This window comes from Berghia stephanieae, chromosome 14 (assembly GCF_034508935.2).
Source record: "Berghia stephanieae isolate SIO BIC M18660-M18661 chromosome 14, UCSD_Bste_1.3, whole genome shotgun sequence".
In the NCBI taxonomy this organism is placed as follows: Eukaryota; Metazoa; Mollusca; class Gastropoda; order Nudibranchia; family Aeolidiidae; genus Berghia; species Berghia stephanieae.
Window position 1 is genome coordinate 16,525,085 of NC_088373.1, and position 20,802 is coordinate 16,545,886.

General features: G+C 35.6%; 1 protein-coding gene across 7 annotated transcripts in view; it reads left to right on the forward strand.

Moving 5' to 3' along the window:
- LOC144959978 (uncharacterized) overlaps nt 1-20,572 on the forward strand; it is a 29,000-nt gene extending 8,428 nt beyond the window's left edge. For all 7 annotated transcript variants that reach the window (XM_078892868.1, XM_078892870.1, XM_078892873.1 and 4 more), the window contains exons 3-9: nt 4-92; nt 7,052-7,118; nt 9,001-9,060; nt 13,309-13,421; nt 15,049-15,307; nt 16,161-17,238; nt 19,008-20,572. In XM_078892868.1, the coding sequence (XP_078748994.1) occupies nt 4-92; nt 7,052-7,118; nt 9,001-9,060; nt 13,309-13,421; nt 15,049-15,307; nt 16,161-17,238; nt 19,008-19,194 (1,853 nt within the window). In that variant the 3' untranslated portion in view covers nt 19,195-20,572. The remainder of the gene's footprint in view (nt 1-3; nt 93-7,051; nt 7,119-9,000; nt 9,061-13,308; nt 13,422-15,048; nt 15,308-16,160; nt 17,239-19,007) is intronic.
- Nucleotides 20,573-20,802: the final 230 nt, after the last annotated feature.

Here is a 20,802-nt window from a genome sequence, read left to right on the forward strand (position 1 = left end):
CAGATGGACCAAGTTTTGCAATGCGAGGTAGCCTGATCAGCTGTGCTAGACTATGCAGCAATATTGACAGTTGTGGTGTGTTTATTTATGGGGTAAGTCAGAATGTTAATCAGATTTGTTCTGTTTATTATGGGGTAAGACACAATCTTGACAGTTGTGGTGTGTCTATTTATGGGTTAAGTCATAATCTTGACAGACGTGTGTTTATTTATGGGATAAGTAACTGTGTTGATAAATTTGTTCTGTTTATTTATGGGGTAAGTCATAATCTTGACTTATGTGTGTTTATTTTTTGGGTAAGTCACAATTTTGATAGATTTGTTCTGTTTATTTATGGGGTAAGTCAAAATCTTGACAGTTGTGTGTTTATTTATGGGGTAAGTCATAATCTTGACTTATGTGTGTTTATTTTTTGGGTAAGTCACAATTTTGATAGATTTGTTCTGTTTATTTATGGGGTAAGTCAAAATCTTGACAGTTGTGTGTTTATTTATGGGGTAAGTCAAAATCTTGACAGTTGTGTGTTTATTTATGGGGTAAGTCAAAATCTTGACAGTTGTGTATTTATTTATGGGGTAAGTCAAAATCTTGACAGTTGTGTGTTTATTTATGGGGTAAGTCAAAATTTTGATAAATGTGATGTGTTGATTTAATCGGTAAGTCACAGTCCTGATAGATGTGTTTATTTATGGGACAAGTCAATCTTGACAAATGCCGTTTGTTGATTTAATGGGTCTGCTAGATAGATGTGCTGTGTTTATTTATGGGTTAAGTCACAGTCTTGATAGATATGGATCATCATAATCATGGTCACCATCATAATCATCCTCACTCCTGAACGTGGCCTCCGCATCTACCAACCGAAACAAGCTTCTGTCATGCGCCAACCTTCTACATTCGGTCAGTGGCTTATTCATCCATTTGCTGATGTCGTACGATCATCTTCTTCTTGGTCTCCCTCTCCCTCTTTTACCCTCCACAAAACCCTCTACATAATGTTTTTCCCAAGGGTGTCATGTCTCTTGATATTTTCAAAATAGCAAGTTTTAGTTTCTATATCATCTTGATGAGGTACGGCTTTTTAATGCCAAGAGACTCTTTCACAGTTTAGTTTATGTACTTTCCATTTATCATTAACATAGTCACCGTTCCCACTCACACAAAGCCACCAACGAGGTACCCCTTATTGCATCGCGTCGAAGAGGAATTCACGTGGCAAACTTCAACACCAACGAGTCACCTTTGCCTTCACCTTGTCATGTCCCCTTCATGTGTCTCTCAAGTTTTAAGAAAGGGGAAAATTAACTTCGAGTTAAATCGGAACTGTGTTCTACGACTTTAAGAAAACTTCCTCTTTCAATAAGATTATGTGCATCTGTGAGCATTTTCTGTATCCAACGGGAACATACCTTTCTATAACCCAGGATTTCTCGAATGAATATATATCCAACTCTTCCCTGTGAAATTCCAAGCCTTTGCGAAATGTCTGATTGTTTTGTCCGACGATTGGCTCAGTTAAGTTTCTCAATTTGTTCTTGATTTATTCGCTCGATGCAGTTTGTGGATAACCATTGTGAGTCTGCTCATTAATGGTGGCGGAGACAACTTAACCCACCTTTGAACTATTCAAATTCGAAAATACCAACAGACGAGTCACCATAATCACACTCCATGAATGTTTACGAGTGCTGTAAGGAACTGTAGTAAGGAACTCAGTCACATCGCTTTGTTTATTGTATTGACATTTTGTTTGATTTCTTCGATCAACATGTTGGAATATGGTTCATTCAACTAAACAATAAATGTTTAAATTGCGGCTAAACAAAATCTGCATTTATTTTAATGTATACTTTATACTGGTGAGTTTAATACACTCAGAAACATTCACTAATAGGCTCCAAGACTTTTCAGTCCAACATAGTATTTAAAAATTTGCCAGAAAACTCGTCCTTCAAATATCAATCGATTTAAATAACGCTCATCTTGGCAAAACACCTTAATCCTGGATCCATTAGGCCACTGATCACGCTTGACTTTTTGTGATAAGACAAGACATCTACCTCTGAGACAACGATCCACCCTTTGGCCACCAGATTGTCAATTAATCCGCTTACAAATTCGTTTCTCGATTAAGTGTTTTATTTCCAATACCTCCTAACTTTTTCAGTATTTTAGATAGATCTAACTCATATTTTGCTCATAGCGTCGCCTACATAATTTTATAACCCCAACGTCACTTACATAATTTTATAACCCCAACGTCACTTACATAATTTTTCCAATTACAAGGACGCCGATTTATAACACTGAATTAATTAACGATCAGTTGAGGGACGAGATATGCCATATAACTTCATAATCATTACCTGTCGTCGGGTCAGATCAAAGCGGCAGAAAACTTATCCTGTTTACCCCTGGCGGTCGGTCTATTGAGCAAAGTTGTTTTGTGCCGCCCTATAATTCTCAAATTTAGCAGATACTGCTTTTTGTCTCACTTTTTGCCTATGCTGATTTTCGTTAACACTCTCTCCTGTCTTAAAGGCTCCATACACGCACGGTTTTGATAGGCGTCCGAACCACGATCAGGCAAACCGGGGTGAAAACGCAATGTGTGTGGCCAAATACCTGGCCGATAAACCTAGGTACGGTCCATGGCTCGCAAAGCCCGCTTTGCTTAATATTTTTCGAGGCGATCGGCGATCGGGGGCGTGGCAGTATAAAAAATTGGACAACATTTTTCGGATTTTCGCTGTTTTCACGTCAGATTCATGATCAGCGTCGAATTTACAATAGGTTTGATACCAAGAACTATGTTTTTACTCCAAAAATTGAAGAAATTAGAAATAAATTTTAATTAATATTGAGGCTATTTGGCCGACAGAACAGGGCCCCTCCCTGTTTTGTGATGGATCAAGTGGTATGACTCTCGCTTTCGGATCGGAAGGTTCAGGTTTCGAGACCCGCTCTGAGTGGTGCAGAGTTGAGTCCTTAGAAAATGCTCTTAACTCACATTCTCTCACCGTACTCAGGTGTGAAATGAGTACATGACCGTTCGTTGTCTTTGTTGGGGAAAAAATGTCCCATCGCCTGACAGGCGTCATGTCTTGTCTTTCAAGTTTAATATTGCTGTTGCCTTGGGACCCCTTGTAAAGCGATTTGAGCACGTGGATATTGCGCCAAATAAATGCTGTGTTATTATTTTTTTAAATAATATTTTTATAAATGTTGCGCCAGGAAGAGGTAGATGGCAAAAGTTTCGTTCATACAAAATAAAAAATAGTTTTCATGATTTTCAATGTAATGATATAATAATATGCCAGTTCTTTTTTTTTTTTTTTCCTCCTCACCCGTTGTCGCGACACGACGGTCGACCTTGACACAGACATTTGGGATTGGCAGATGCCAAAAAGCCTTGACTACGTGATGACAGGGGTGGGCATTGTAACCCTGAATTATAATCTACAAACAACGCCCCCCCCCCAACTCCCCCCCCCCCTAAAAAAAAAAAGAGCTGTGTGCGTGTGGGGGGTGGCGGTGGTGGTTGGGGGGGGGGGTGCGAATGCGAGTAGTCCCGAGGAGTACCCGTTTAACCTGCCACGGGAACACTGTCGATTTGTTTTATAAATAATAATAATAATAATAATAATAATAATAATAATAATAATAATAATAATAATAATAATAATAATATAATAATAATAATAATAATAATAATAATAATAATAATAATAATAATAATAATAATAATAATAATAATAATAATAATAATAATAATAATAATGACGATAAATAACAAATCTTTATTGTCCACAAAATGGAAAAATTTCCGTGGTCTACGTTGCTTTTAAACTTAAATCGGATTGTAAATGTATGGATGTTATGCGTATTGGAAAAATACTCACGACATCTCCATCGGGGTATAACATATTAACACACAAAACTGCAAACGCGAACGTTCATTGTCTGATTGATATAACTTAGTGATAAGTTAATTATAAAATGCTGTCTAAAAGCAATAACAACGGGTTGACTAACGTCAAATTCATTCCTTCTATTGATGCTCTGTGTTAAATTAAAATACTCACAAAGTCCGCCAGCCAGAAATATCACTCCAGCCCAAAGATCTACATGGAACCTTGAACGTTATAGTCTGATATATTTTAATGAGAACTAATCATTAAAATGGGTGTCTAAAAACAATAACAATGAGATGAGTGACGTCAATTTGGTTCCTTTTATAAATATCCAAGAACTTTACTCACTCCATCCGCTCTCTCCTCCTTCAATACATATGAATCTATTCTCTCATAATTTTTTTTGTGCGGCTATGCATGTGATCTTGTGAAATGAAACTCGCCTTGGATCGGACGGTACTGGATTCGAGTCCCGCTCTGAGTGGCGCATAATTGAGTCCTTGGAAAAGGCTCTTTACTCGCATTCTCTCACCTTGTTCACTATTAAAATGAGTACCTCGCTGTTTACAGCGTCGTCTCTGTCGGGAAACAATTGCAATATCGCTTAACAGTCATGTCTCGTCTAACATGTTTTTATGTTGGCCAAAGACCCTTATAAAGTGATTTGAGCACCTTTATTGAATATAGCGGTTTATATAGCGCAAGTAAATTTTTCTCTCTTTCTCTTTCTTTCTCTCCCTCTCTCTCTCTCTCTCTCTCTCTCTCTCTCTCTCTCTCTCTCTCTCTCTCTCGACATGTTAGATTATTATAGCTATTGCTACATATGATGCGAATATCTTGGACGGTTATTGATGCTATGAGTTTAGGTAAAATGCTTACAACATCCACCAGTCGGAAATAACGTACCGTCACACAAAACTACGAGTAACCTTGAACGTTAAAAGTCTGATTGATATAATTTAGTGAGAACTAATTACCAAAATGACTGCCTTAATACAATAACAAAGAGTGGAATAATGTCAATTTCGTTCCTTCAACAGTCTAATTGATATAATTTAGTGAGAAGTAATCACTATTGTGCGCAAGACGAAAGATAGAATAACAGACAGTAACTGGGATCGTAGCCTCACTATTAATTAAAATTTATTTCTAATTTCACCAATTTTTGGAGTAAACACACAGTTCTTAGTATCAAACATATTGTAAATTTGACGCTGATCACGAATCCGACGTGAAAACAGTGAAAATCCGAAAAAAATTGTCCACTTTTTTATACTGCCACGCCCCCGATCGCCGATCGCCTCAAAAAAATATCTCCCCGTATGTGGGCAAAAATCATCTGCGATAAACGCAGGGATCGGGTCACAGCGATAGGTCATCCGTCCCGCTATCAGCGGATGTCGGCGTCTATGGGGGGCTTTACTTGCCATGATTGGTACCTGTAACTACTGTACGAAGGTTGTGCGTCATCACGGACGGCTCTCTTTTTCTTGTTGCCCCACGCGAGGCGAGATGACGTGCGACAATGAGCTGAGGGTGGGGTATGGGGCTACCATGAGCCAAAAAGTCAACAGGCCGTCCAAGTATTTTATATAAAAGACTGTTTTCTTCTGTTTTAAAACCACGGCTATCCACTTCCCACCACAAACAACTGATACTCTTGATTGCTAAAATAACTAGGTCAAGCCGGCAAATTTAATTTTGCACACCTTGAGGCCTGACTTGGGAGAAATCAAAACCATATCAATTTTATCATTGAAAGAACAGGTTTGTTGTAATCAAACCATACGGATGAAGAAAATTACAATAAATATAGATCTTATGCTATTCGTTTTCCTCAAATGGATTTTAATCATCAATAAGAATATTACACAAATCATTCACCGAGTAGAGCCCCATGATGCTATAAATAAGATTCCCAGTCCATTATCCCGACATACACAGCAGTTCAATTTGTAGTTATTAGTTATGTTATTGTCTTTGGAGTAGATAAGAAGTGCATTGAGGTTGGATTTTCTATTCCTTCTATTAATGACTGTTATCACAGTTGATATTCGAAGGAAGAAATTTATATGGCAGTCTAATTGCTGTTGTCATGTTGTTCTTTAAAGAAAATGATATTCACAAATCTCAATGAACAGACGTGTATCGCAATCCATACCGAAACAACAATGAAAGGATCCATAGACTTCAATGATCGGATGTTATATAATTTTTTCTGTAGAGGAAAATCGACAAATGGACCTCTTTTACATAATATATGTGAGTATATCTCTTCAAAATTCAAACCACACATGACCCCCCCCCCCCCATTTTATTTTTACACACAATATACACACATTCTAAAAAAATAAACCCACTAGAACATTGATATTGAGCAATTTCCGCTAAGTGAGCTCAAGACACTTAAAAAGGGCTCCTAAGCCAAAAGCATCATGAAGACGAGACATGATGCCTGTTGGGCGAGATAACATTTTCCTCCAACATAATCAACACTGCTTCTGGTCAGGTACTTACTCATTTTACACCTGAGTACAGTGAGATAATGTTTTCGATCCATGCCGCCTTAAATAAACAGCCAGCAACCGCCCCTCCTGTTTACCCAAACCACGCCTGCTAGCATCGCGTCACTTATAAGATGTGGATCAGCCAGGACTCGGAAACGCGAAAAGTGATTGGATCCGACTAAATGACCAGTAAAATTCTGGCACTAACAAATCCAGGAACATCATTGATTTCTGGGATTGACTCAACTCCGATCATATTTAGTTATAAGCAAGTAGTCAGGCAAAAAAAATATATACTTTTATTCTTTTGTTTAATTATGTGTTAACGTGTTACTGTGGGAAGCTGTTCTATTGTTTTATATTAAAGTATTTCTGCTTTAACGGGGATTAATACTTATCTAATGAGTCTGATCTATCCCAATAAAACGTGCCACATCTACCACTACTACTATTACTTATTTCTTTAAACTTAAAACTTTATTACTATCTGTCGAGTTGTCAGGAACTTTAACCCAATTATAACAGGGTAAAAGAGACACCAGATGACTTCTATTATATATTTGTCTCTTCCTTCTTGCTTGCCACTTCTCTTACATAGATGTGACACTTGTATATTCATTTGATCCTCAGAATGTTTCTCCGCCAAATTATGACTGTGGTTACGGAACGGACTCTGACTCAGGGAAAACTGAGGGGGGTGAGTTGAACTCTTATCTGATCTATAAAGTAAAGAAAGTAGGGGGGGGGGGGGGGGCAAACAGCACATCAGTCGTACTCTGACGTATCATATTATTATTATTAAATCGATATGTATTACTTTTATCTATATTTGGCCTGGAAACAGACGCCTAATGTTCCATTAATCCACGATCGGACGGGTAACTAGAACGAGACAACAACTCATGGAAACTGACCGTGTAAACGAATAATTTAACTGATGTAAGAGAAAGTTCTAAACAAGTGCATGGGAGGTGCCAGACAAAGCAAACAAAAATAATACCAAAAAATAACCATCCCAAAAAAATCAGTCTATCTCGACTGGGAATTGAGCCTCCGACCTTCTGATTATCGGCCAGACGTGCTACCATTACACCACATAGGTCCCCTAGAGGGTGGCAGACGTGCTACCATTACACCACATAGGTCCCCTAGAGGGTGGCTGTTCCTTGATTTCTTAATTTGATATTTTCCAACACAAAATTGAAGCAACTTAAAGATCTTTTCCCTCATCCTCTCGTGTTGAGCATCGGGTTTCGGCACGATCGGGTTCTAGCACGCTTTTTGGCTTCTCCCTAGAGTGTGCTATAATCCAGCGAGTACTGAATTAGTCCTAGCATGATTCATTCTAGTAGTATTCAGAGAAATATATTATAGCTCAATTGGGCAAAGAAGTCGAGACATCACACCTTCTACTCTTCCGGTTCCAAAATCATTGGAAGTGTTATGCAATCTGAACTTCACGGGACTAATTAATGATGAATCGTTTACATATTGCATTATAAGGTGGCATAACAATTTTAGTAGAAGGATGGGCAGTTTCTTAGGATTGCGGGATTTAAAGAAGCGATTATGGATTATCTTTACCGACCACCGGCATACATTTGGACTAGAAAATAAGATACCGTCACTCTAAAACAGGAAGATCAATTACACAACGTATGTATCCAGTTATTTGAAAATTGGAACCAGGTTTTCGAATAAGAAGTTGACGTTTTGACGTCTGCTCTATCGTCCTTTTCTAATGCAGTGAGAATAGGATTCAATAATCTGATGTCACGTCCGCCCAGCAACCAGTGGTTTGGTTCTAAATAAAGAAAATAAGTACTTTTTATTCTTCATGCTGGCTAGAACTTTTTCACATGCCATGTGATCAGAATGTATAAAATTCAAAACATGATCAGATTTATAATGTTTCTCTCCTCTGGATACACTTTTATACTCGTCGGAGAAGTATGTATTTCATAAGGGCGCCCGCCATTGTTCCGATAGTTTAGAACCAGTTACTAAGTTACTTTGCGTCATTACAAGAGAAGTGACGTCACGACTGTCGAACCCTATTACGGATGGGTGGTGGCAATTGACGTGATTGAATCATGATCTAAAATGGTTCGAAAGTGTTTTAGAGTGTGGATTACGCTCGTTGTGGCAAGCCTTGAATACTAATCTATATTGGGTTGGCAAGATGTATGAAGTCTCTCTTTCTCTCTCTCTCTCTCTCTCTCTCTCTCTCTCTCTCTCTCTCTCTCTCTCTCTCTTTATGTGAGTGTATCCGTGTGTGTGTGTGTATCTGTGTGTGTGTGTGTGTGTGTGTGTGTGTGTGTGGATGTAACAATATAATGTTTTTGGGAAAAATATTTGTGTAGGGATAGAATTGTTTAAATCAGCTTTGATAATAAACATTAACAAGCGTGTAAATCTGCTCTTAATGAAAATAAAAAAATATAGGTAGTATCGACGTTAATTTTAACACTTTAGTTAGAATGCACCCTCTTTAGTTTAAATTTTAAAATTGTTTTTTAATGTGAAAGGGCGTGTTTTAATCAGAATCTTTTAATCTTTTCTTACAATATATTTTGCAGATCAGATTAAAATGGACACATTAATATTTGGAAAGGAAAATCGGACGTCCAAAAACATTGGTGAGTGACGAAATTACCACATAAATAAACAGGGTGCTGGGTAGGACTTCCGACGGTGGACTCGTCATGGGGTCTGATTCATGGACCGGGACTAGGACGATACTCCGAGACTAAATCTGTATATCTCGGACTAAAAGACGTTGTAAACTATTCGTGAAGTCGGCCTATGCAACGTCTGAAGGACTACACGGGCGAAATTTACACCCGCGATCGAGAAGGCGTAAAAAGCGTAGTCTGGGACTAAAAATATGAAAATTATATGTGCTACCCGCAGGGGAAGTAATTTTACACCGATTAGAACAAGGCTACCCGACAGCTTTTGACTTTTTTTTAATTTTTAAAAATCTTATTATTTATTATTTATTTATTTATTTGCTTATTTTTTGTTTTGTTTTGTTTTTGTTTTGTATTGTTTTGTTTTTTCTTTTCTTTACTTGAAGTTTCGACAATTGCACATACACTCCTCATCTTGCCAATTCCAAACACTCCCCAGGGACTCCTTCCCCCATACTGTTTCATAGTAACTTCCTACTATTAATATTACAACTGTTGCTGCTACTACTACTACTACTACTACTACTACTACTACTATAACTACTACTACTACTACTACTGCTACTACTACTACTACTACTACTACTACTACTACTACTACTACTACTACTACTACTACTACTACTACTACTACTTCTACAATTACATTTCTATGTCTTTTATCGTCCATAAATTTCTAGAATGTTCACGTCTCTCACTGGCCTTATCATTTCTCTCACATAATTGGGATCCACGCTAACGATTCATTCACACACCAATCATCGTTGAGTATAGACGATGCAATTTATACTGCATTTTATTTTATTTGTTTTCAACGTTTATTTGTTTATTGTTGTGCTGACGAAGGGTTTGACCAAAACGTTCATTTTCTGTATTGTTCCCATCCGATGCCTTTCTATCATCACCTTTTTGTTAGTATTTATTATTTTCACGATCCCAGGCTTCAGGCAGCCCCCACATCTCTCTACTTAGAACAAGCTACATCGTGGAGAAGCATCATATAAGTGCCATCGTTACTTATATTTCCTAAAAACATTACACACATACACAATCTCAAACAATATGTACACCCCTAAACTTGTCTCACACTATTTTTATTTGGGGGAGGGGGGTGGGGCGATCAAAACAAACATGAAGAAGAAATAGATATGATTACTATGCTACTTCGCATGACGCATGCGCAGCTGGAAAAGTACACATTTCTATGACGTTTTGTGATACGTTTCCTAGGAATCCCCAGTTAAAAATAGATTGACCTCTGTAGTCTGAGACGTCGCACACGTAGTCCGAGACTTGATAGTCAGGGTCAAAGTCTGACTCCATGAATAGCTTACTTTTCGTAGCCTCGGCCTTCCCAAAGTCTTGGACTACGAAGTCTTAGACCTTGCTATAGTCCGAGACTATCATAGTCCCGGTCCATGAATTAGATCCCTGATGTATTTATGAACGTTTCTAAAAGTCCCATTCATCATGTATATTTTGACCCTCTTTTTAACCAACAAAAATAAATGTGTTTTAGATGTATTATCCATGAACATCAGAAATATGGTTATATTTATTATCTCCCATATGATAATTATAACATTTGTATATTTATTGTATTTTTATGTTTTTGCCGTATTAATATATTTTACCTTCCATTCAAAGTTGTGCAAAACTGTCTGTGTAGGATACAATGCAAGCAATATGAGATTTTGTAGTTATAAACTATTGTATAAGGCATTTAAACGATAAATTCAATATTAAGCCTTTAGTAAGATAAGATATGATAGGATAACGTGAATGAGCAGGTAGTTTGGGAGTTTTTAACCAAGAAAAGAGTCATTATAATCGATCGGTATTTGAAGGACAAGTTTTCAGGCAGACTAAAAAGATTACTGATAGAGGGTATGAATGATGAATGCGAGAATGAATTCAGTGAATGTGAGACAAAATATATGTTTTCTAGAATGTATGAAAGGAAGGCGGCTGGACCGGATGGTATAAAAGGAAGAATTTTGAAAACCTGTGCGGAACAATTATGTTATATCTATACTTATATTTTTAATATGCCTTTTTCATGCTCTTCCATCGCTAGTATTTGGAAAACTTCAGAAATAATTCCTGTCCCCAAAAAAGACAAAGTAAAATCAATGAATGATCTGAGACCTGTCGCTCTCACATCAATTGTCATGAAATGTTTTGACAAACTTATTTTGTTACGAATTAATAACCATGTTAGACCTCTTTTGGACCCCTATCAATATGCCTACCAAAGTAAACTCAGTGTAGAAAATGCCATCCTAGGTTTTACAAATAATATCTACTAACATTTAGACACGCCTAAAAGCTACTACAGAATTCTTTTTGTTGATTTTTCATCCGCATTTAATACAATTCAGCCCCATCTCCTTGCTCATAAACTTTCTACTTTTAAAATTAATCCTTATATCATCTCCTGGGTGCTAGACTTCCTTACAAATAGAAAACAATATATACAAGTAAAAGGAAATGTCTCCAATAACATAACTATAAATACAGGTGCTCCGCAGGGCTGTGTAATCTCCCCCATGCTCTTTATACTTTATACAAACGACTGTAAAAGCGTAGATTTAAACATACCCCTTTTATAATTCGCTGGCGATACATCTCTACAAGGACTAATTACTAATAATAAAGGAATAAATTAAAAGAAAGAAAGAAAGAAATTTGTTTCCTGGTGCGACAATAACCATCTTGAATTGAATGTTAGTAAGACCAAAGAATTAATTATAGACTTTAGATAAGATAAGAATACAAAAGACCATATTACTATTAAAAATGAAAAAGTAGAGCAGGTAGTAGAATACTAATATCTAGGAGTCACCATGGACAACAAATTACGGTGGGACGTATATTCCAGTTATATCAATAGTAAAATTAATCAAAGAATGTACTTTTTACGGAAATTGTCCAAACTTAACATTGACAAAACACATTGTACGCTATTTTATAGATCTGTAATAGAAAGTGTTTTGGTTTTTTGTATTACTGCCTTGGGGGGGGGGGGATTTCTTAGCTCAGCAAAAGTTAAGTTTGACAGGATTATTAAAAGGGCTAATAAATTTACTACAGGATCCACGTCTTTTAATAATTTATATTTGGAATGCTGCTTAAGAAAAATTAGTAATATTTTAGATAATCCAACTCACCCTTTAAATCTTCAGATCACTAAGTCGAACAGAAGTGATCGATTGTTGTCTATACGAACAAAAAGTGAAAGACACCTCCGATCCTTTTTACCTTAAAGTTGCAGAATTGTTAATAAGGAAAATAATTTATAAATTTTGGTCTACGTCTGTTTTAACTTTGAAACCTTTTCTTTAAAACTACTCCATACCCACAATTTTTAAACATCAATTTATAAAATCGCTTACTACAACTTTTCTATTAACCTTTTATTTTACATTACGTGCCATGTAATTTATACTATGTAATTTTTCTCAGTCAATTTACAATAGTATTATACTGTAACTAATTCTTAGCTTTTTACTGATCTTTTTTATTATATGTTGACATCAATATACCTTTTCTATATATTTATATGTTTACACTTTTATGATCTGTATGTCCCTTAATTTACACTATATAATTATTCTTACAGCCTACAATATTATTACACATATATACCTATTACCAAATTTTACTTTACCACATTATATTTAAGTATGTAATGTTTATGTATGTATCATTGTCGGCATTTTTATACGTCTGTACCAAAATTTCCTTTTGGATTAATAAAATACATTATTATGTTATTATTATTATCATTATTATTATAATTATGTTTTTTATTTTTCCATAATGTGTCAGGCATCAATCTGGTGGAATGAAAAAACAAATAAAGTATATTATGCTATAGATATATTATTAGTAAACCCATGACTATGCGCTGTGCAAACATATATATATATATATATATATATATATATATATATATATATATATATATATATATATATAATAATAATAATAATAATAATAATAATAATGATAATAATAATAATAATAATAATAATAATAATAATAATAATTATTATTATTATTATTATTATTATTATTATTATTATTATTATTATTATTATTATTATTATTATTATTATTATTATTATTATTATTATTATTATTATAATTATTGTTATTATTATTATTAATATTTATAATCTTACCCTACAGTACCAAAATCTCTAACTTACATAGAGGTTGGCGACCAGACTAAAACACTCCAGATGCCAACAAGTACGGACTCGTGTATTATCCTTGTAGGAACCCACGACAACACCTCTTTGGTAAGACTGTCCTACTTTGTAAATAAAGGGGAAACACGAACTATTCCTCTTTGAAATAGGCTTCAACAGTCGTGACGTCACTTCGGTCGTAATAGCAACTTGGCAACTGGTTCTAAATTATCAGAAAAAATGGCGTATGCCCTTATGAAATACCTCTCCGACGAGCATAAAAGTCTATCCAGAGGAAAATAATATTATACATCTGATCATGTTTTGACTTTTATACTTTCTGATAGCATGACATTTGAAAAAGCTCTAGCCTGCATGGAGAAGGAAAAGTACCGATTTTCTTTGTTTAGAACCTAGCTACTGGTGACATCAGACTATTAAATCCCATTGTCTTTGTTTATATGGCAGAAAAGTCTTGACGACACACCAGTTTGATTATCATGGTAAAATGTACATCATTTCTTTAGAAAAAGAACATCTTTAACTATTCCAATTCTGAGGCTATATTCGCATTTCCGTCTCAAAATTGCTGGCACCTCATTGAGGCAGCATGAGAATAATAAGCTAAGATAAAGCGACATTAAAATTCGGTGAAAAATCTCAATTATATCTGATTATATATTATATATATATATATTATATCTAGTACTTTTGTAGAAAGTAGGATTGGATTGCATTATTATTTTTGCATTTCAAGACTGGCCTCATTGTGCGGCCATCGGCCAATAGAACAGATTATGCTCTGGCACAGTGCGGCCAATGGCGCAGAAGTGTTAAGCTACTTTTTAACGTCTTTATATGGTATATATTGACATTGAAATAACTTATCCCATTTTCTTTTTCTAAATTATGGAGAAAGGTAAAATCCATCAATTGGTGTACATATTATCATATTTTAAAAATAATTTTCAATCTGAGAGGCAGATTCGGTGGCTGTTCTTAATCACCCCAACTAAATGCTCTCAGTCACCACATTCCACTGTATTATTTTTGACATCGTCAATCTATAAGTGAGAATGGAAACAACAGCAAATGAGAATATGGATTGTTTGAATGATTCCTATAGCATTAAATACCATCTAGGTCGTTATACATTGTCAATGTTATGTTGTATAGCCATTTACCCTGTTTCATAACTTTACATTTTTTTACATTAAGCTATGACGTATCCACTGTGCTTTCCCGGGGCCTTTCATGTATAAAGTTCATCATATTTTATCTTATCATATTATATTGTCACTTCATAAATCTTCCATTTATTTTTATCATATAAACCCTATAACGATGTGTTGGATTCCATCTCATTTTCTCCTACATGACGAAATACACGTTCAACCCCCTTAAAAACACTGCCTCTACAAAATGCCTGAATTTTATAACCTTTCCCGAAGGGATTAAAAGGTTTCTTCTTCGAAAATAAGACATTCAATGACAGCTTCCTTTCGGGGATGGAAATTGGTGGGGCAGTCAGTTTGAACTGCCATAACTATGTTAAAAATTGATAGTAATAAAATTTCCATTTTTGGATTAAAGAATACATGTAAAAGTTCAATTGAGCCAAATATAACGTCATAGGAAAAATAAATGAACTTAATAGGACATTTGTCCATTACTTTTTGACCCACCCTTATTGATGAAACTGAACTATCTTGTATTGTCCCATATTTTGTGTCGGCAGCTTAAGCTTGAAGCCTCCATTCAGTGCAAAGAGGGATGCAAAGATGGGAATACTGTTTCTATTTATAACATCAGAGAAGATGTAAAACAGCCTATACACCCTCAAGATCAATCAGAGGGAGCGGTTGTATGTTTAAAACCTACCCCTAAACAAACAACGTCAATATTTATAGCAGCCAATGAGAGCTATTTTCTGATTCATGTCAAAAGGTCCTCTGTGAAGCAGTCCCTTATGTCTGTGGATTTAAAATTTACAAAAGGTAACTGTTGAGAGTATGTATGTATGTATGTATGTATGTATGTATGTATGTATGTATGTATGTATGTATGTATGTATGTATGTATGTATGTATGTATGTATGTATGTATGTATGTATGTATGTATGTATGTATGTATGTATGTATGTATGTATGTATGTATGTATGTATGTATGTATGTATGTATGTTGTATGTATGTATGTAATGTATGTATGTATGTATGTATGTATGTATGTATGTATGTATGTATGTATGTATGTATGTATGTATGTATGTATGTATGTATGTATGTATGTATGTATGTATGTATGTATGTATGTATGTATGTATGTATGTATGTATGTATGTATGTATGTATGTATGTATGTATGTATGTATGTATGTATGTATGTATGTATGTATGTATGTATGTATGTATGTATGTATGTATGTATGTATGTATGTATGTATGTATGTATGTATGTATGTATGTATGTATGTAATGTATGTATGTATGTATGTATGTATGTATGTATGTATGTATGTATGTATGTATGTATGTATGTATGTAGTATGTATGTATGTATGTATGTATGTATGTATGTATGTATGTATGTATGTATGTATGTATGTATGTATGTATGTATGTATGTATGTATGTATGTATGTATGTATGTATGTATGTATGTATGTATGTATGTATGTATGTATGTATGTATGTATGTATGTATGTATGTATGTATGTATGTATGTATGTATGTATGTATGTATGTATGTATGTATGTATGTATGTATGTATGTATGTATGTATACATTATGTGCAAATGAGCTTATTTTTTTTTAAATGTCAACACATTCTATTCTAATTATTTCAGTAAAATGGGAGGTTCCATTCAACTGCACAGATTGTACAGATGTGAAGGAAGACGTACTCAATACATGTCAACCTCCCGCTGTAGCTATAATAAAACCGTATATGAATTTTCACTCTTTGGAAGCAGCTGCTCTGCCAACTATATTTTCAACAGAATATTCGAGGAAATCAACAAATTTTATCAGCTCTGTTCCATCTGTCACCGCTGATCAAAAGACCAGATCAACAAGGGCTATTTTAGAGCCTACGGCAACAACGCCAGGGAAACAAGCTGAAAACAATTCAACCGTAACAGACAAAGATTCAAACATTAAAACTACGCCAGCTGATATCGGAGAAGGGGATAAAACTCCTGATAAAGATTCTTCAAACACAAAAGATGAGAATGGAAACAACGCTGATCAAAAGACCAGATCAACAAGGGCTATTGAAGAGCCTACGACAAAAACGCCAGGGAAGGAATCTGAAAACAATTCAACCAAAACAGACAAAGATTCAAACTTTAAACCTCCGTCAATTGATATCGGAGGAGGGGATAAAACTCCTGATAAAGATTCTTCAAACACAAAAGATGAGAATGTAAAAGAAAACGAAAATGAAAATAATGATGGCAAAACAAAAGATTCCACAAGTAATTCTGGTACTTCACCGGGTTCTAATCCAAAATCAAGTGTGGACAAGAACTCACCAACTTCCTCTCCATCTGAATCGCCATCCAACACAAATAATGGAAAGGATGATAAGGATACGAATGGCAAGAAACCTTCAATATTAACAGATGAAAAAACTTCCGGATCAACCACTACTATGTCGACGACGAGAAAATCTCGAACTCCTAGACCAAAGAAGGACAATAATGAGAATAAGAATAACAATGACAACAACAATAAAAATAGTAATAATAATAATAACAGCGGAAACCAAGGCGGTTCTCAACAAATGGCCAATGCAGGAGGTTCTTCTAACGCTGGCGTTATAGGCGGCGCTGTTGGCGGTAGTCTAGCTGGACTGGCGGCAACTGGGGCTTTGATTGGTGGATTGCTGTATCGACGTCACAAACGAAACAAGGTGGTCCCAGGGTAAGTGTTTTGTGAAAGAAATGTAGGAAGAATAGTAGTATTAGTATTAATAGTAGTATTAGTAGTAGTAGTAGTAGTAGTAGTAGTAGTAGTAGTAGTAGTAGTAGTAGTAGTAGTAGTAGTAGTAGTAGTAGTAGTAGTAGTAGTAGTAGATCAGGATGAGGGGGAGGAGAATAAGAATAATAATAAGAAGAAGAGGAAGAAGAAGAAGAAGGAGGAGGAAGAGGAGGAGGTGGTGGAGGAGAAGAAGAAGAGCGACGTCGAAGCAGAAGAAGGTCCTACTTCTTATATATATATATGTGTGTGTGTGTGTATGTATGTATGTATGTATGTATGTATGTATGTATGTATGTATGTATGTATGTATGTATGTATGTACGTATGTATGTATGTATGTATGTATGCATGCATGTATGTATGTATGTATGTATGTATGTATGTATGTATGTATGTATGTATGTATGTATGTATGTATGTATGTATGTATGTATATATGTATATATATATATATATATATATATATATATATATATATATATATATATATATATATATATATATATATATATAAATTAAAAAATCAAAACCATGAAATAATAGTGCTCAACTTTTGGATAAAAGGAGCTATTTATAAACATTTCAAAGAAAATTGTGATTTGTTTACTTCTACAACGTTGTTGTCGAGCATTGCTCTCATCAGGAAGTGGAAATTAAAATATATTGTGTGTGTCGTAATTTTCTAGATTCGTGTTTATGGAGGTTGGTAATTACTACACTAAGCGAACACATTTGGAACCTCAAAGAAAAAACATACAACACAGCATAACATGGAAAATCATCTCCAGAGCACAGTCGTACTCCCCCTCTTCTAAGATTTGCAACTTCTCCTTAGAAGAAAAATTCTTCAACATCACTAAACCGAACATTGCAACTCTCAACAGAAGAAAGGAACTAACATCCTCATGCAGACATAGAAACAAACAACTTTTAAGTATTAACGAACCACCATAAACACGAATCTAGAAAATTACGATAAACACAACAATCTATTTTCACTTCCACTTCATGATGAGAGCAACGCTCGACAACAACGTTGTAGTAGTAAACAAATCACAATTGTCTCTGAAATGTTTATATTTATATACATATATATATATATATATATATATATATATATATATATATATATATATATATATGCCCGTGAGTGTATATCACATCGTTTCAAGAAATTCCACAAATGGGGCCCATTTACAACTAGAGTAATATATCTAAATTCTGGACTATTTTTCATGGCCAAGGTCCAGATTTACACTAAAATCCAAAAATGCAATATGCTGAAAATGTGCTTTACACAAGAAGATAAAGCTGAAATATCTTACTATCAATTTTTTCATCCGGTCTGTGGTGATGCTATGATGTTATGTTTTTTATAAAACCGTTTACAAAACTTATATAGAGCAATTTCTAATTAATGTGCTCAAAGCAAGGTTCCAAGGCAACAGCAACATTTAACACGTGGGGCGTGAAGTAACATTTATATTATCAAAAGGGACAATGCTGTTATCGGCCAGCTACCCAATTTTCACATGTGCAACGTAATAACATTTTAGAAAAGTCTTTTCAAAAGAGTTAACATTCCGCTGCCCAGAGTGCGACCAAAACGAGGGACGTACAAATCTTGTGAAGAGTGCTACACCACATGAAACCTGACCAATAACTCCCTGGCTATTCTTACCTTAACATTTAGAATATCTTGTACCTTTCAGAGAGGTTGAAATCGACTTGCAAGATTCCCCGCCACCCTGTCAACATGACTCAAAAGCTCTGGTGTCTAGACAGGACAAGGGGCCGTCCCCACCAAGTACTCCTACTACACCACCATCACCTACAGCACAGCAACCATCAGCATCACAACCACAAACCACAACATCACCAGCAGAACCTCCAGCATAGGCAATATTCGGAACACAACATCGCCATCGTCACCACAGCCTCCCATCTCGCCAACAACAACACCAAAAGCTTTTGCATCATCAACACGACAACATTCCTGCATGGACAACGTCAGAACGACGACATCCTGCATTGCAAATATCAGAGCTATAATCTCCTGCATCTCCAAACTAGCCACCACATGCCCCTGCATCACCCACACGACCATCAAAATTTTCTGCATCACCAACGTCACAATTAAAATCTCCAGCATCGCCATCATCATCACCACAATCTCCCACCTCACAAACATCAACACCACAACATTTTGCATTACCAACACAACAACCATAATTCCTGCATAGCCAAAATCACCGCGAAGAGATCTTGCATTGCAAACATAACCATCAAAACCACCTACATCATCATTATAACCACCACAACCTCCTGCATCGCAAACATAACCATCACAACCACCTACATCATCATTATAACCATCACAACCACCTGCATCGCAAACATAACCATCACAACCACCTACATCATCATTATAACCATCACAACCTCCTGCATCGCAAACATAACCATCATAACCACCTACATCACCACGGGAACACCTGTATCGCCAACATTACCACCACGCGCTCCTGTATCACCGACACGACGACCAAAATTCCCTGCAAAGCCAACGTCACAATTACAAACTCCATCGTTAAACCTTCAACATCCCCAAAGTCCCCATCACAAACTTATACACAACCAATTATACCATGCCATCATACATCCTACATCGTCAACATTACCAACACAATCTCTTGTATAACCAGCCTAATCACCACAACATCAACATTACCAACAAGACCACCATAACTTCTAGCATCGCTAACGTCACAACTACAATCTTCTGCATCGCCCACCATCACGACTTCCTACAATACCAACATCATCACTACAATCTTCTGCATCGCCAACCACCACGACTTCCTACAATACCAACATCATCACTACAATCTTCTGCATCGCCAACCACCACGACTTCTTACAATACGAACATCATCACTACAATCTTCTGCATCGCCAACCATCACAACTTCCTACATTACTAACATCATCACTATACAATCTTATGCATCGCCAACCATCATGACTTCCTATATTACCAACATCATCACTACAAATTCCTGCATTACCTATATCAACAGCAGAACTGTCCCCGTATCATCTGCCACATCATTAATGGAAAAGACGAGAGAAAATATTGATTGATAATTATAAAAACAGCTGTAATTGGGTAATTGAAATTAATCAACAGATAAATAGATAAATAGATAAATTATTAAATAGATAAATAAAAAAGGAAACTTAATAAATCGATAACCCAGCTCATAACCATACATTATGCATGTATACAGTGTCAGTTTTGTGCAATCTGTTTTACAATCTCCCTCACTCTCATGTATCTACTGCTTGTTTTCACCTGACTCAAGTGAGAGAAAAAAAGTGCCAAAAGAACAAGCACAGAAAAAAAACCATCAAGGTCAAATTTTATGATCGTTGTCGCCCATGTGATTCCTATTCATGCTCAAAATTGTTTTTCACCTTTCCACTTAGCCACGTAAAATTTGATTC